This window comes from Erinaceus europaeus, chromosome 16 (genome assembly GCF_950295315.1).
Source record: "Erinaceus europaeus chromosome 16, mEriEur2.1, whole genome shotgun sequence".
Lineage (NCBI taxonomy): Eukaryota > Metazoa > Chordata > Mammalia > Eulipotyphla > Erinaceidae > Erinaceus > Erinaceus europaeus.
In genome coordinates this window covers 71,907,861-71,922,951 of record NC_080177.1, presented here as the reverse complement: position 1 = coordinate 71,922,951, position 15,091 = coordinate 71,907,861, and the positions used below count along the sequence as shown (strand labels likewise).

The 15,091-nt window shown below is 41.1% G+C and overlaps 1 protein-coding gene across 1 annotated transcript; it reads left to right on the top strand.

The window, feature by feature from the left end:
* The first annotated feature begins 46 nt into the window (after nt 1-46).
* PARP2 (poly(ADP-ribose) polymerase 2) lies at nt 47-14,106 on the top strand. The gene is made up of 16 exons (XM_016194726.2): nt 47-190; nt 1,242-1,403; nt 3,288-3,358; nt 3,878-3,928; nt 5,585-5,681; nt 6,155-6,230; nt 7,105-7,207; nt 9,061-9,223; nt 9,437-9,575; nt 11,348-11,411; nt 11,493-11,627; nt 12,299-12,426; nt 12,562-12,661; nt 12,877-12,975; nt 13,220-13,344; nt 13,892-14,106. The coding sequence occupies exons 1-16, from the start codon at nt 148-150 to the stop codon at nt 14,049-14,051; spliced, it is 1,716 nt and encodes a 571-aa protein (XP_016050212.1). The 5' UTR covers nt 47-147; the 3' UTR covers nt 14,052-14,106.
* The last annotated feature ends 985 nt before the right edge of the window (nt 14,107-15,091 follow it).

Here is a 15,091-nt window from a genome sequence, read left to right as displayed (position 1 = left end):
GGTAACTTCCCATGATGCACAGCGATATGTAAATATGGCGCCGCGAGTCTCTCCTAGGCGTCTCCCCAGGACGCAGGCGCACTGCTTGTTCCCGCGTTAACATTGCTGATTCTGGGAGACTGCTGATGACGTCAGCGTCCAGTCTACATGGCTGCTCGCAGGCGGGGAAGCCGCAGTGGCGGGAGAAGAGGTTTGGAGTGTATCTTTGCGGGGCGGGATAGTGGGAGGCGGACAGTTGAAAAAGGAGCGATGTCCTCCACACTAACCCCTCTCTGTCCCATCCCCGCTGACACGCACTTGCCTACCAAAACTAGTTTTGCTGCTAAACTTTTAAATTTTGGTCTTTCGAGTTTCTTAGATATGCAACATTGTGGGCTGCTACTAGTTAATACATGTCAACACCAGTTTGCATTGTTAATTGTAAAGTACATCAGTATTTTACAAACCACTAAGGAAAAGACTAATGAATGAATTTAAACACTGCGTATAGGTCAGACATTGGAAAATGCAGTTTAGGCTTAGAAATAGTGAGATGAAAACTTAACATTGCTGTGGTCTGTGTATTATGTTCTTCAGTCCATACAGATTCGGTTTTTGCACTTGGAGTGAAGTGATGTGTAAGGTGTGATTAAAATAGCTTCTACAAGGTTTCACAGCTAGAAGAGACGGCTGACTTCTGAGCTAAGTGTAGACACCGGGGAACTTTAGTAGCACCTCAAACCGCCTTTGGGGATAGCTTTCTGAGGAATTTTGGGGGACAAAAGAAGCAACAAGCAGACTGACACGCATACCCCAAACTAGCAATTTAGGGAATGGTTGTTCAGAGTTTGGGGTGCCTGGAGCCCCAGAGGACAGTTAGGTCAATCCTTGTCACCATCAAAAACCAGGGCTGAACAAGACTCTTATCTCTCTCCTCCCTCTCGTAGTAATTTTTTTAAAGTTATGTATTTGGAAATTTATAAGGCTATCTTAAACCATTTCTTTAGAAAGTTGATGTTTTTTGTGGTCCAGGAGGTGGTGTAGTGGATAAAGTCTTGGACTCTCAAGTGTGAGAACCCTAGTTTAGTCCCCAGCAGCACATGTACCAGAGTGATGTCTGGTTCTTTCTTTCTCTCTGCCTATCGTTCTTCACGAATAAATAAATAAAATCTTTAAAAAAAAGCAAGTTTGTGTTTTTTAAAAGTAGAATTATGTTCAATACGTACTCACTCTGTTTCTTTGCCTATTCTTCTTGCCATTAGCTTCTGTAGCATTGAATGCAACTGACAGAGTTAACAATGACAACACAGCTACAGAAGACCCTCCTGCTGCCAAGAAAAGTCGAAGATGCCAGAAGCAGGGAGTACAAAAGGATTCTGTGGCTGGAGGAAAGACTGATCATGATGGGACAGAAAACAAGCAAGGTCAGTTTCTTGGTGGTAGGCTTTGAAAAACGTGGGCCATTTGACTATCTTTGGGAAGTGGATGGACTATAGCAACTCCCCACCTACCCTAGAGGATACATTCCTAGACCCCCAGCAGATGCCTGAAGCCTTGGAAAATGTCACACTCTATATACATGTGTTTCTTCCTATCCATATATATATACAATAAAATTTAATTTATAAATTAGGCACAGTAAGAGATTAGAAATGTTGAGTTATTGGAAAAGTCATGACATGTTTGTCTACATTTTTTTTTTCAAGATTTAATGTATTTATTAATGAGAAAGATAGGAGAAGAGAGAGAGACAGAGAGAGAGAGAGAGAACCAGACATCACTCTGGTACATGTGCTTCCAGGGATCAAACTCAGGACTACATGCTTGAGAATATAATGCTTTATCCATTGTGCCACCTCCCGGACCCCAAGCCTACATTTTCCTATGCAAAAATGTTTCAATTTTCCAACAACCCAATAATATGGAGGAAGCACTTTTCTTTCTTTCTTTCTTTTTTTTAATTTCTTTATTGGGAAATTAATGTTTTACATTCAACAGTAAGTACAATAGTTTGTACATGCATAACATTCCCCAGTTTCCCATATAACAATACAACCCCCACTAGATCCTCTGTCATCCTTCTTGGATCTGTATTCTCCCCTACCCACCCACCCCAGAGTCTTTTACTTTGGTGCAATACGCCAATTCCAGTTCAGGTTCTACTTGTGTTTTCTTTTCTGATCTTGTTTTTCAACTTCTGCCTGAGAGTGAGATCATCCCACATTCATCCTTCTGTTTCTGACTTATTTCACTTAACTTGAATTTTTCAAGGTCCATCCAAAATCGGCTGAAAACGGTGAAGTCACCATTTCTTACAGCTGAGTAGTGTTCCATTGTGTATATATATCACAACTTGCTCAGCCACTCATCTTTTTTTGGACACCTGGGTTGCTTCCAGGTTTTGGATATTACAAATTGCGCTGCTAAGAACATATGTGTACACAGATCTTTTTGGATGGATGTGCTGGGTTCCTTAGGATATATCCCCAGGAGAGGAATTGCAGGGTCATAGGGTAGGTCCATTTCTAGCCTTCTGAGAGTTCTCCAGACTGTTCTCCACAGAGGTTGGACCAATTGACATTCCCACCCAGCAGTGCAGGAGGGTTCCTTTGACCCCACACCCTCTCCAGCATTTGCTGCTGTTACCTTTTCTGATGTATGACATTCTCACAGGAGTGAAGTGGTATCTCATTGTTGTCTTTGGAGGAAGTACTTTTCAACTTCTCATCAACCTATCCAAATTGCCATTATCATTACCCTTAACATTTTGGAGCCATTGTTAACCGAAATTAGGCCACTTGAATATATAGCACTCTAACACAATGGCATAGTGTATTTGATAATTAAGACTGACTCAACTGGCAGGTTGTGGGCAATAATGTACATATAGTATGGAAACCCTGGATAAAAGGATTATTCCCTTTCTGGGGAAAATGACGTAAGATTTCATCACATTCAGAATGATGTATGATTTTAAACCAATGAATTGTTTTTTTCTAGAATGTTCGTTAGTATTTTTGGATTGGGTTGACTTCTGGAAAGGGAAAACCATGGATGAAGCTGAGAGGTGGTGACCTCAGGGAGAAGATTATTGAATCTTGTTATTTTAGCCTTTACTTCTTTCTGTCTTGAGGATATAATTGGGCATACCAAGAAATGATCTTCAGTTTTGTATATTTGAGATGGATTGAGACCTGGGAAGATCAGAATTTCTTGGGAAGAAACTTAATTATAAAAGGTTTTCCTCTGAACTACAGCAATTTTCATCCCCTTATATTTAACCATAGTGCATATTTGTCTTTCCTCAGAATCTGTGAAGACCTTACTATTAAAGGGCAAAGCTCCTGTCGACCCAGAATGCACTGCCAAAGTGGGCAAGGTACGAAATTACTCAAAGAGTGGTACTCAGTTGACACTGGTATTCCTGTCTGGAACATTGCTGGTATATATTTTAAGAATGTTCTTTGTCCCTTAGTTTCAAACTTCACTTGAATTTATTTGTCCAGATAAGGAAACACTGTTGTTGTTGTTTTTTTATTTAATTGAATAATTCTATTTGTAAGGTAAATTAAAACCTCTTTGGAATATTACAAGTGGCTAATTTTCTTTTTTAAATTTTTTTGTTATTATCTTTATTTTTTGCGTAGAGACAGTCAGAAATCGAGAGAGAAGGGGGGTGAGAGAGAAGGAGAGAGACAGACACTGCTTCACCACTTGCAAAGCATTCCCCCTGCAGGTGGGGACAAGGGGCTTGAACCCAGGTCCTTGAGCATTGTAACGTGGGTGAAGACTGACTATGTTGTAGAATGGTGTTGAAGGAAACATAAGAAAATGTAATGGCTTAAGGTTCATCAGGGCTGAGGCTATACTAATGTCAGATTTTTCTTTTTCTCTCAAGGCCCATGTCTACTGTGAAGGCAACGATGTTTATGATGTTATGCTAAATCAGGTAATAAGAAGAATAGGTCTACTCATGAGACTTTTTCCTTGATTAATGTTGATGATAATACCCAGATTTTTTATTCTGAAGTCCCTTGGACTGGCCACTAGTGATTCATACTGCTCAGCTCTTGCTGATAGTGGTACGATATTCACCCACATATGCAAAGTATATTCTGAGCACAGTCTGCAGTTCTTTTAGTGAAAATATGCTGCCTTTTTGTAATTATGAAAACAAATTATTTTCTCCCGTTCATTAGTAGTTCATGCCACACCAGGACAGTTTCTTATTTAAGCAGAAATAACTCCTCTTTGGTATATAAGCAATCCTTGAGGTGCCCAGTTAGGAGTGGGGGTTTACTTTCACAGGACCTGTATTCAAGCACCCAGTCCCCGCCTGCAGGGAAAAGCTTTACAAGTAGTAAAGCAGTGTTATAGGTGTCTCTTTTTCTCTCTCCCTCTCTGTCTCCCACTTCTATCTCGGTTTCTTTCTCTATCCAATAAATCAATATATTTATTATTATCTTTATTTAGTTATTGGATAGAGAGCCAGAAATCGAGAGGGAAGGGGAAGATAAGAGAGGGACAGAGACAGACATCTGCAGCCCTGCTTCACTCACAAAGCTTTCCTCCTGCAGCTGGGAACCGGGGTCTTGAACCTGGGTCCTTGGGCACTGTAACCTGTATGCTGAACCAAGTGTGCCACCACCCGGCCCTGTAAATATATATGTATTTTTAATGTGAGCTAGTCAGGCAGTAAGAAGGACAGCATGGTTAACAAAGAGTCCCTGGATAGCCAGGAATGAGCTGCAGTTTCTCATGGGCTGCTTCCACTGTTCGTTCACTTATAATAGGGCACTGATTATTACGATACTAGTCATAGTCTCTCCAAACATCTTGAGATCAATTTAGGTGGAGAACTGATGTGACAGTGGTTTCTGCCCACTGTCTGTGCCTTCACTGTTAGATTACTGCAGCTAACACAACAGAATTATAGTAAGAACCATTAAAGAATAAGTTGTCAACTGGGGAGCTAGCTCAGTCTATCAGAGCACATGCTGCTCATACCTGTGAGGCCCTAGAGGTCCCAGGTACAAACCCCAGCATCACCGTTAAGTCATAGTTGAGCAGCCTGAGAGGTGGAGCAGTGGGTATAGTGTTAGACCTTCAAACTTGAGGTCCCGTGTTTACTCCCCAGCAGCACATATGCCCAAGCACTGGGTTTTCCCTTCCTCCTCTCTCTTTCATTAATAAATAGTCTTCTTTTAAAAACTTTTAAAAGGATAAGTTGTTGAAGCAAGCATAGTATAGCATCAAAAAGCATTTCCTTTGAAAAATAATAATTGAAAATGAAGTAGAATCTGGAAAACATATGGCCTCAGAAATATCTCTGGGACACTAAAAAGCAAAAGGAGGCTATAGGATACTTGAAGGTGGGCGCAGAGTTTTAGAAAGATTTTTAGCTTTGATTTCCTGGAATCCAAAGTTTAATATGGAAACCCTACCCCTCTGCGTCCTCATGCTTAGCGGAATCTGGCTTTCTTCTTACATAGCCTTTTTCCAATTGCAGTCACTGGTGCTCATGGCCAGAGGAGTCACTGGTTTATGGGGCTTCCATCCGCAAATTTCTGCCCTTTCATGTTCATATTTCTCTCACTCATCACAGACAAATCTCCAGTTCAACAACAACAAGTACTATTTGATTCAGCTCCTAGAAGATGATGCCCAGAGGAACTTCAGCGTTTGGATGAGATGGGGCCGAGGTAATCTACATAATCTTCGGAGTTTAAATTAGAGAGAGAGATGGGAGGCAATATAATCTGGAAGAGGTTTAGGAATCAAATTGTGCTTTTTGAAATTAAGACTTTCTTATTAAGACATTGGAAAAATTCAGGCTACTAAGGCTGAGAACTTTGGTGGTGGGCATGGTGTGGAACTCTGCCTTTTAATCTGAAATCTTGTAACCCACTATTAGTCACAAATAACTAATAATAAAAAATAAATAAATAAAAAACCCTGCCTGTGATTGACGTGCTGGTGCTGCTCAGATGATGGCAGTTAACAGGTAGCTGATATCAACAGAATCAGTTTCCTAAGTCCTGCCTTTCCCTTCTCCCCTGCCTTTCCATTTCTCAGGTGCTAAGCAGAGAGACTTTAGAAAACTGGCATGTTACAGTTAGAGAAGTTTTGGGTTGAGGGACAAGAAACCAACTTATATGTGGCATTTACTTTGCAGTTGGGAAAATAGGGCAGCACAGCTTGGTGGCTTGTTCAAAGGACCTCAACAAGGCCAAGGAGATCTTTCAGAAGAAGTGAGTGCTGGGCAGGGGAGATAGCATAATGGTTATGCAAACAGACTCATCATGCCTGAGGCTCCCAGGTCCCAAATTCAATTCTTCCATGCCACTATAAATCAGAACTGAGCAATTGTCTGCTTAAAAAAAAAAAAATGAAGTGAGTGTGAAGAATTGAATACAAACTTGCATCTAAGAATTAACTTCTGGCTGTAAACCATTAATCCCCCAGTAAAGAAATTAAAAAAAAAAAAAAAGAAAGAAATGAATACAAAAAAATAACCTTATATCTTTAATTTTTTTTATTTTAAACGGGGGAGAGCGCGAACTTATATCTTATTTAAATAATTTTGTAATAGTAAGAGTGATTTGGCCTAAATATTAATGTCTTTTCACTGTGGCACTCTGACTAGAATACCAAAATCTGCTAGAGTACTGCAGCTGTAATGATGAAACAAATCACCTGGAGCCTTGAAATGGCAACAAATTATCAACGAAGGAGGAAATTTGAGGGAAGTGATAGGAATAACCAATTATGATTTTTTTTAAAATCATTTTTCAGCATGCTAAGAAATTTCTATAGTCTGGGAGCATTTTTTTCAGACTTATAGGGGGGATATTTTATCTTAAAATGAAATGACTTTTGTGGTGTTTTGAAGCCTTCAGGGTACTCAGGTCTTTTCCTCTGACTTTCTGTTTTCTTTGCCTCTAGAGCTTCTTACCATTTAGGGTTCTATTTTAGAACCCAGATTTATGGGCAATTGATATGTAAAAAGAGCTCTGTTATGTTATGGAAAATAAAAATTGGAGGTGTTCAAAGGAAATAGTTTAAGCCCATTCCTGGGAGTAGACCCTTATTTGTAAGATTTCCTTACTACTTTGAACTCTACAGATTCCTTGACAAAACAAAAAATAATTGGGAGGATCGTGAGAAGTTTGAGAAGGTGCCTGGCAAATATGATATGCTGCAAATGGACTATGCTGCCAATACTCAGGTAAACTGCAGATACTTTAGGGGGAAAATCATTCTGTCAGCTATGGTGGCTATGGGGGGTAGGGGCACAGTACCCAGGAACTCTGGTGGGTGTGATGAGTTGCATATGCATAGAGGGTATAAAACTATACTCCTGAAATCTCACAACTTTGTAAACCACTATTAGACCACTAATAATAAAAATTATTATAGTATTAAAAATACTGTTTCTCATAACCATGGTGAAGTCTAACAAAATGGTCCTTTAGATCATGTCCTAGGGAGTCAGGCAGTAGCGCAAAGGGTTAAGCGCAGGTGGTGCAAAGCATAAGGATCCTGGTTCGAGGCCCCGGCTTCCCACCTACAATGGAGTCACTTCACAAGCAGTGAAGCAGGTCTGCAGGTGTCTTTCTCTCCCCCTCTCAGTCTTCCCCTCCTCCATTTCTCTCTGTCCTATCCAACAACAGTGATATCAATAATAACTACAACAATAAAACAACAAGGGGAACAAAAAGGAATAAGTAAATATTAAAAAAAAAAAAAGGGCAACAAAAGGAAATAAATATTTTTAAAAAACCGAAAGATCATGTCGTAGAGTGGAAGAAGCCGACGACCTTGAGTTTTGTTGTTTCCCACCAGTGAAGATTCCCTCATCAGTAGCTTTCACTGATTTCTGGAATCTTGAAGCTCTAAAAAGAACATGAAATGTGCCTTTCTAGATTCTGTTATCTACTAAGAGTCTTACAAAATTTTAGGTCTTTTTCTCCAGAAGTTTAATGTTATAGGTCAAGATGATTTAAAATAGTCTCCACTTCCAACTACCAGAAAGTTTTATTCATATGTGGAATATGAAACTTGCTAAATAAACAAATCCTCTCTCTCTCTCTCTCTCTCTCTCTTTGTGAGAACTCTGGTAGATGGGATTGGGATATGAAACTTCCTGAAATCTTGTGATTTTGTAAGCCATTATTAAATCAGTAATTTAAGGGGGGGGGCAGTAGGATGTTGGTGCAGTGAATTAGAATCAAGAGTAAGAGTCCTGAGTTTGATCCTCAGTATCGCATGTACCAGAGTGACACTGTGATTCTCTCTCCTCCTCTCCCATGTTAATAAATAAATGAATCTATTAAAAAAATTTTTTTGGTGGGGGTAGATAGCTTAATGATTATGCAAAGAGACTGCCATGCCTGAGGCTCCAGAGTCCAGGTTCAATCCCTGCACCACCATAAGCCAGAGCTAAACAGTGCTCTGGTAAAAAAAAATAAAAATAAGTTTATTTATTTATTTATTTATTTTTACAAATTTAGGTACAGCTGTCACATGTCTGAAGAATGAATAAAACTTAGTCTTTTAAGATGAACAAAATGAAAGAGGGCCTGGGATACAGCTCAGGTCTGAAATCCTAAATTTGATCCCTGGCACAAAAAATACACTTAGAGAATATTTAAGCTCTAAGTGTTGTCTTTACCTACTTAGCATCATAGCAGGAAGCCCTTTGAGACTTACTCAGTGTTAAGCTATGGAAAGTAGAAGCCAGCCTGGAAGGCAGAGGTCACATTGAGTACTTACTCTGATGAGGTTAATAGTGAGATGGGTCTGTGCTCAAGCAGAGACTTACTGTTTACCTGCCAGAGATATTTTAGAGCTGGTCCTTGCAGTTAACTTAAAATAGATTCTTCCAGGTTTATGGGTGGGGGTAGATAGCATAATGGTTATGCTCTCGTGCCTGAGGCTTTGAAGGCCCAGGTTCAGTCCCCCACACCACCTTAAGCCAGAGCTGAGCAGTGCTCTGTTTTAAAAAAAAACATTCTTCCAGATTTTATAGTTTTTATTTTTCTTTTCTTTCTTTCTTTTTTTTTTTTTTTTTTCCTGAAGAGTGAAGAGGAAACAAAAAAAGAAGACTCTCTTAAATCCCAACTGAAACCAGAATCGCAGCTAGATGTTCGCGTACAGGAGCTGATAAAGTTGATCTGTGATGTCCAGGTTATGGAAGAGATGATGATAGAAATGAAGTATGATACCAAGAAAGCCCCACTTGGTAGGATTTCAGATCCTGTCTTACACTTTCATCATAGCTCCTTTAATGGGATGTATTGGGCTGACCAGCATGCTTTAAAGCTTGCTAATATTACGGAAGGGATGGAGAAAAAAGGGGAGGACACTATTTAAAAGTAGAGATTCTGGTGAGCAGGGACATGAATACAACTTAATGGGATGGGACTCTGCAGTCTGACATCTGGTTGACCTCTAGGGAAGCTGACAGTGGGACAAGTCAAGGCAGGCTACCAGTCTCTTAAGAAGATTGAAGATTGTATTCGGGCTGGCCAGCATGGGAGAGCTCTGCTGGAAGCATGCAATGAATTCTACACCAGAATCCCACATGACTTTGGGTGAGATCCATGTTGTGACTTCCCTTTGACCATCTCTTCAACTTTACCTCCCCCTCCATCACTCAGCAGCGACTATAATATTTTTATTCTTTTCATTTCTAAGAAAATGGTCATCTTTAATAGATAAACAGTCAACAAAGAGCCTGTTTAATCAACTTACAAGTATGAGTGCTTCTGACCAAGTGAAAGTTACCAACTCAAAAGAGAATGGAAACCAGGAAAATACACAGTGGTTTTTATACAATAGACTTTCATGCCCCAGGCTCAGAGTTCCCAGGTTTAATCCCCAACACCACCATAAGCCAGAGCTGAGTAGTCTTCTGGTTTAAGACAGAGAGAGAGAGAATGGTCTCTCCTTCTCTGTCCCCTTCCCCTCTCAATATCTCTTTTAAATATTTTTTATTATCTTTATTTATTGATTGTATAGAGACAGAAATTGAGAGGGTTGGGGGAGATAGAGAGGGAGAGTGACAGAGACATACCTGCAACACTCTTCACCACTTGCAAAGCTTTCCCCCTGCAAGTATGCACTGGGGGCTCGAACCTGGGTCCTTGCGCATTGTAACATGCACTCAACCAGGTGAGCCACCACCCAGCCTCAATATCTCTTTATTTCGAACCAAAATAAATAAAATTAGAAGAGAGAGTATATAGGTCTAGCTATCCAGCCAATAAGCAAAGCAACTTCAGGTAAACCCCTGCTTCCTACTCTTTTTTTTTTAATATTTAATTTATTTATTCCCTTTTGTTGCCTTTGTTTTTTTATTGTTGTAGTTATTATTGTTGTCATTGTTGTTGTTGGATAGGACAGAGAGAAATGAGAGAGGAGGGGAAGACAGAGAGGGGGAGAGAAAGATAGATACCTGCAGACCTGCTTCACCACTTGTGAAGTGACTTCCCTGCAGGTGGGGAGACAGGACTGGAACCAGGATCCTTACGCTGGTCCTTGTGCTTTGCGCCACGTGTGCTTAGCCGCTGCGCTACAGCCCAACTCCCTGCTTCCTACTCTTTAAGGTGACTATAACCACAGTGGTTGCATTTGTGTGAACTCAAGTGACATTAAGTATGTAGGATACATTTTATTTGTACTAATTCTGTTTGCTGGTGCTTGTTGTATTCTGACTCTTTTAAAAGAGAAAAACCAGAGCACTGTTCATTTCTGACATGGTGCCAGGGATTGAGCCCTGTGCCTCGTGTGTAAGTCTAATGCTCTAATATTGAGCTGTCTCCAGCCCCCCTCTTTATATATTTTGAAATTAAAGTCTCTTTATAGATCTCTCTCACATGGAGAGCCTCAGCTCCCCTCCTTTCCCCCCACCCCCAGAGCACTGCTTAACTCTGGCTTATGGTGGTGCTGGGGGAGCTAGGACCTCAGAGTCTCGGGCATGAAAGTCTGTTACATGATATCTCCCCTGCCCAAGAACCTCAGTTTCTTATACTTTTGGTTATTGATGTGGTCTGATGCCTGTACTATTATACCACCACCCCCAGAAACTATTTCTTTGATAGAGGCAAGGGTGGGAGTGGAGGGGGACAGAGACTTGTAGTGCCTCGCCACTTTTGAAACTTCCTCTTGCAAGTGGTGACCAGGGACTTCAACCCAGGTCCTCAGTGAAGGTACTGTGTGTGCTCTGCTGGGAATCCCACTGCCCAGTCCCTCTAGTAGCTATTTTCTAAAGGACTTAGCTTTAATCTGTTGTTTCCAGTCATGTACCTTTTGACTACACATAAAAGAGAGTTCATTGTGGTCTATATAATATCCCTGTCTTTAGACTCCGGACCCCTCCATTAATCCGGACAGAGAAAGAACTTTCAGACAAAATCCAGCTACTGGAGGTAAGGTCCCTATGGACTGGGTAGCATTAAATCTCTTGTGCTGTACTCCCTCCACACTGAGTCTTTGTCTCCTCTCATCAGGCTTTAGGAGACATTGAAATTGCCATTAAGTTGGTGAAGACAGAACTACAAAGCTCAGAACACCCACTGGATCAACACTACAGAAAACTGCATTGTGTCTTGCACCCTCTAGATCATGAAAGTTCTGAGTTCAAAGTAAGAAAAAAACAATCCTTTGTGGGCTAGGAGATATTTGATGATTTAAAAAGAGTGATTATTTTAAAAGGCTTTCATGCCTGAGACACCAGAGGTCCCAGATTCAATCCCTATCACCACCATAAACTAGAACTGAGCTGTGCTTTGATTAAAAAAAAAAAAAAAAAAAAACTCATTTTCATATTTTGAAGGCCCAAACCTACTCCTACCTCATTGATCTCTGACAACTTCTGGCTAAGACCAAAGCTTCCTATAGGGCAGAATTTCTATTTTCAAGAAATTTTATACTTCTGTTTTCTTTTTCTCTTATCCCTAAGGCTTGGTGCCTATGCAGTGAATCCTTGTTCCCAGGGCACCCCCCCTTTTAAATTTGATAACACAGAGAGAAAACGGGGGCGGGGGGAGAGAAATAGAGACACCTGCAAGTACTGCTTCAGTCTTCAACTCTGCAGGTGGGGACCAAAAGCTTAAACCCACGTCCTTATGCATGACAATGTGTGTGTTCAAGTGGGTCCTCCACAACCCAGGCCCTCTGTCTGTTTTCTAACTGCTCTGTGAAACCATCTGGGTATGGAAGTCTGTCAATTCATACCGAAGCCCTCAAGTTGTCTAATTCAGCTGCTTTCTTGTAGAGTACATGAGTCCCAGTTTTGTTTTGTTTTCCTCCACAGGTAATTTCCCAGTACCTGCAGTCTACCCATGCTCCCACACACAGTGACTACACCATGACCTTGCTAGATGTGTTTGAAGTGGAGAAGGAGGGCGAGAAAGAAGCCTTCAGAGAGGAACTTCATAACAGGTCTCAGTTTAGCTTTGGATTTGGAAAGGCGTTCCCTCACCTCAAGTATAGTTATGGAGAAAGATGGTAGAGGCTGCTCTTGGCCACTTTGTTTTCTGTCTATAGGAATGCTCAGTGATAATGGTCTTTCCTTAGGATGCTTCTGTGGCATGGATCCAGGCTGAGTAACTGGGTGGGAATCCTGAGCCATGGGCTTCGAATTGCCCCACCCGAGGCTCCCATCACCGGTTATATGGTGAGTAGAAATTGGACCCTGGATACTATGTCCTTCTTTAAATTCTTTCTCTCAAGAAAACAAATTCACTGATGCTTCTACTTTCTTTGGAACAGAATTATGGAGACAGAAAGGTTCTACATTGTGTTCAAAATAATAGAAACCCAAGGGAATGAGCCACCTTTCTAGCACAATGAGTTACGCAGCTGACCTTGGTGTTTATTTATATATTTCAGTTTGGAAAGGGAATCTACTTTGCTGACATGTCTTCCAAGAGTGCAAATTACTGCTTTGCCTCTCGCTTAAATAATACTGGGCTGCTGCTTTTGTCAGAGGTAAGGCAAGACCACGTGTCCTCTCTAGTTTATTACTAGTTCCTATTTACCCAACGAGAAGACTTTGATACTTGCCAGAGCCAAGGTTCACGTGGGAGGAGGGAAAGGAAAGCCAATGATAATTTCTATTTTATTGGGTTCTTTTGCTGGAGGATGGCAAGAAAGTACGGGTGGGGTTTGGTTTGGCTTCAGAACTGTTGAATTATCTTTATGTTAGGCGTGTTCAGAAATCTTTTGCTTGCAGGTAGCTCTTGGTCAGTGTAATGAACTACTAGAAGCCAATCCTGAAGCAGAAGGATTACTTCAGGGCAAACACAGCACCAAGGGGCTGGGCAAGATGGCTCCCAGTCCTGCTTGTTTCACCACCCTGTAAGTACTCAGCCTACAGGGCTCCTGAAACATTCCTTTTGGCCAGATAAAACTCTTGATTTGGGGGGCCAGGCGGTGGCGCACCTGGTTAAGCACACACATTACAGTGCTCAAGGACCCAGGTTCGAGCCCCTGGTCCCCACCTGCAGGGGGAAGCTTCACAAGTGGTGAAGCAGGGCTGCAGGTGTGTCTCTGTCTCCCTTTCTATTTCCCCTCCCCTCTCAATTTCTCTCTGTCTCTATACAATAATAAATAAATAACTAAAACAAAAAAAATATTAAAAAAAAAACTCTTGATTTGGGGCCAGGTGGTGGTGTACCTGGTTGAGTGCACAAGGATCCAGTTTCAAGCCCCCAGACCCCACCTGCAGGGGGAAAGCTTTGCAAATGGTGAAGCAGTGTTGCAGATGTCTCTCTCTCTCCCTATCATCCTCTTCCCCCTTGATTTCTGGCTCTCTGTCCAATAAATAAGCAAAGATAATAAAATAAAACTCTTGGTTCCATCTTCTGAACCATAGGCAAGTGTTGGCAAACTTTCCATTTTGCAGGAATGGGAGTACAGTGCCCTTAGGACCAGCAAGCGACACAGGAATTCTGAATCCAGAGGGTTATACCCTCAACTACAACGAATTTATTGTCTACAACCCCAACCAGGTCCGGATGCGATACCTTCTAAAGGTTCGATTTAATTTTCCGCAGCTGTGGTGAATGCTAGTATTGAATATGCAAGAGGAAACTGTCTGACCAAGCAAACAGGCACTGTCGCACTTATTTTCTGATTATTTTCTGTAATAAAAATAATGCAAATATACCACTGGCTTCTTTGAACTTTATTTCTCTAAAACACACATTTCTTCTGATATTAATATACCCTCATTTCCAGTACTTAACATGTATATTGTTCTTTGTAACTAACTACAAGCTAGTCAGAATAGTTCTGGTTTTTTTTTAAGATTTTATTTGTTAATGAGAAAGATGAGAGAGAGAGAGAGAAAGAACCAGACATCACTCTGGTACATTTGCTGCTGGGTATTGAACTCAGGACCTCATACTTAAAAGTCCAATGCTTTATTCATTGTGCCACCTCCTGGACCACAGAATAGTTTTCTTTCACAACAGAATAGCCAAAGTTGAGGGGCACTAATGGAGACTGATGCTCTTTCACACCTAATTCAGTTTTTTTTTTTTTTCTTTCAAACTAGTTTGGTACTGCAGGCAGGGTAGAATCAGCAAAGGCTAAATTGTCCCCTCTTTTCTCCATCCATGTCTTCTCAGATCTCCTGACACTCAACATACTAGGACTCACTGAATAACTCTTGAAAATTTCAGAAAGTGGGAGTTGGGCGGTAGCGCAGCAGGTTAAGCACAGATGGTGCAAAGCGCAAGGACCAGCTTAAGAATCCTGGTTCGAGCCCCCAGCTCCCCACCTACAGGAGAGTCACTTCACAGGCGGTGAAGCAGGTCTGCAGGTTCTTTCTCTCCCCCTCTCTGTCCCCCCTCCTCTCTCCATTTCTCTCTGTCCTAACAACAACTGCAACAATAAAAAAATAAATAAAAATTCAGAAAGCACTTGAAGAACTAAATGCATCACAGAAATGGAGTTCCATTGCTACTTCTTTCTTTTGTTGTTGTTGTTTTTTAATTATCTTTATTTAGCAGCTAGAAATAGCCAGAAATCGAGAAGGAAGGGGGGAGTTAGGAAGAGAGACAGACACCTGCAGCCCTGCTTCATCACTCGCAAAGCTCCC